The sequence below is a fragment of the Nicotiana sylvestris genome, chromosome 12 (genome assembly GCF_000393655.2).
Source record: "Nicotiana sylvestris chromosome 12, ASM39365v2, whole genome shotgun sequence".
Lineage (NCBI taxonomy): Eukaryota > Viridiplantae > Streptophyta > Magnoliopsida > Solanales > Solanaceae > Nicotiana > Nicotiana sylvestris.
The window spans coordinates 11,254,767-11,257,287 of record NC_091068.1 but is presented as its reverse complement, the minus strand read 5'-3'; the positions used below and the strand labels follow the sequence as shown (position 1 = coordinate 11,257,287).

Sequence of the window (2,521 nt, the reverse complement as noted above, 5' to 3'; positions counted from 1 at the left end):
ACCAAATATTGACATCATCCTTGTGATGTCTTTGGTAGTATAACAACATGGTTCAAGGCACAAGATATTCACTTGAGCATTTAGTGATATTCTCTCAAACATTAAAGTGTTGATCCAGCATTGAAGACACAAGTGTGTCAAGAACAAGAAGACAACTCCACTAAAGGATCAGTTTCACAATGAGTCGATGTATATCCGTAGTTGAGTTGTAATCTTATTATTTGTTCTTCATTGTAACTCCTACCTTGCTTTCTTAGAAGTTGTGTTTTAGGAAACCCAAAATCACAACCCTTCTAAGTTTATATTGTGACTAGAGTTAGTCATAAGTTAAAGTCTTTGTAACTAGAGAGTGATAAAGTGGCGTGTGGTAATAGTATTACAAGTTAGTTGAGTTGAAGTCTTTGTAGATAGAGTCATTACAAAGTGGTTTGTAATAGTGTGATTACAAGTTAGTGAAGTTGAAAGCCTACAAGTGTAGGTCGTGATTTTTGTCCCCTTGAGTGAGATTTTTCCACGTAAAAATCCCGTGTCTCTTTTACTTACTGCTTTATTAGTATTCTTAGTAGAAACTCATAGAGGACCAGGTAATCTATTGTTTGGTGGACTCGTATAAACTAACAATTAGTATCAGAGCAAGTTCTTTCTAAAAGGTTAACACCTAGAAAGGATCGCAATGGCTGCTCCACCCAACTTTGAGGGAGGACAATTAACCTACAAACCTCTTAGATTCACTGGTCAGTACTACGGCTGGTGGAAGACTCGTATGCATGATTTTATAATGGCCAAAAACTCAAAACTATGGGACATCATCTGTGATGGTCCACATGTTCCAATGAATAAGCTTGGAGAAACTGGACTAATGGTGTCGAAATACAGAAAAGAGTACAATGATATTGACAGAAAAGTTGTAGAAAAAAACTATCATGCCAAGAAAATCTTGGTATGTGGTATAGGACCTGATGAGTACAACAGAGTCTCAGCTTGTGATTCTGCCAAGAAATATGGGAAGTATTGCAAACCGCACATGAAGGAACTACTCAGGTTAAACAGTCCAAGATTGACATTCTCACCACTGAGTATGAGCTCTTCAGGATGAAGGATGATGAGTCTATACAAGATATGCACACTAGATTCACATCCATCATAAATGAACTTCATTCACTTGGAGATGTTATTCCAGAAATAAGCTTGTAAGGAAAATTATCAGTGTTTTACCTGGTTCTTGGGAGAGTAAGGTGAATGGCATCACTGAAGCTAAAGATATACAAACTCTAACCATGGATGAGTTGATCGGTAATCTGAAGACATACGAGATGAAAAGAAAGAAAGACAGTGAAAGGAGAGAGCCAAAGAAGAAAAAGAACTTGGTGCTCAAGGATGAAAACAGTGACTCAAGTAAAGAAGATAGTGATATGGCCTATCTTACTAAAAGGTTTCAAAAGATGGTTCGAAGAAATGGTGGTATACTAAAAAGGGTCAAGTAAGGCAATGAACAACTCTCTGTCACAGGTGCGGAAAGCCATAGCATTTCATCAAAGACTATCCACATCTGAAACAGGAGCAACACAAACAAAACCCTGACAAAGCAGCAAAAAGGAACCCGGTTCCAGACAAATGATTTAGTCGAAAAAGTGCAGCTAAAAATATTGTGAAGCAGGCTCTTGCTGCTTTGGGAGACTCCTCTAGTGAATCAGAAAGGGAACCAGATGCAGAAAATAGCTCCATAATGGTAGTGGAAACTGAAGCAACGAAATATGACTCACTGTTTGTGCTGATGGCTCAATCTAACGATGATGAAGAGGATGAAAATGATGAGGTAAATTTTAGGGATGTTCAGAGAAATCTGAAATCGTACTCTTCTAAGAAGTTAAGGTCATTAGCAAATGTTCTAATTGATGCATATTATAGCCTTATTAATGATAAGGAGATCTCGACCATAGAGCTAGGAGATACTGAACAATCTAGAGATGATTTGGTGGTCTATGTAGTGGATCTAAATGAGACCACAGCTAATCTTGAAAAAAAAGGAAGTTTTGAATGAAAAAATAAATAGTGTAGAAAATGAGAGAGATGACCTGATGGTAGTGGTTGTTGATTTGGAGGAAACCATAGAAGGCTTTAGCAATGAAAAGCACACTCTAGAAGAGAAAATTGCAGCTACTGAGCAAGAGAGGGATGACTTTTTAGTGATAATCACTGACCTAGAGGAAACCATTGAGGGACTCAAATCAGAACATAGGATTGTAAGTATTGGGAAAGGAAAGGAAGTAGCTAGTGAGACACACATCAAGCTTGAGAAGGAATTAAATGATGTGAAAACTAGTCTATGTTGTGAACTTGAGAAAAATAGGCAACTTCAAGCTGAATTGGAGAAAGTAAAAATTGATCTTGAGAAATCTCTGAAGTGGACCTGGTCCTCAGATGATGTCACTGCCATGTACTTCAACAACAGTGGAAACAGGCAGGTAATCATGTTCCAAAAGGAGAAAACTCCTTACAACCCTCACAGCAAGTACGTCAC

General features: G+C 37.8%; 1 protein-coding gene across 1 annotated transcript; it reads left to right on the top strand.

Moving 5' to 3' along the window:
- The first annotated feature begins 673 nt into the window (after positions 1–673).
- Positions 674–2,041, top strand: LOC138882677 (uncharacterized). The gene is made up of 3 exons (XM_070163288.1): positions 674–1,041; positions 1,181–1,475; positions 1,658–2,041. Exons 1-3 carry the CDS (start codon positions 674–676, stop codon positions 2,039–2,041), a joined length of 1,047 nt encoding a protein of 348 aa, XP_070019389.1.
- The last annotated feature ends 480 nt before the right edge of the window (positions 2,042–2,521 follow it).

Excerpts from the sequence above, each read along its gene's own strand:
- LOC138882677 (XM_070163288.1), top strand. The coding sequence starts at position 674 with ATGGCTGCTCCACCCAACTTTGAGGGAGGACAATTAACCTACAAACCT. Across the intron at positions 1,042-1,180 it reads CACATGAAGGAACTACTCAG|AAATAAGCTTGTAAGGAAAA; the intron begins GTTAAACAGTCC and ends ATGTTATTCCAG. Across the intron at positions 1,476-1,657 it reads ATGGTGGTATACTAAAAAGG|GCTCTTGCTGCTTTGGGAGA; the intron begins GTCAAGTAAGGC and ends ATTGTGAAGCAG.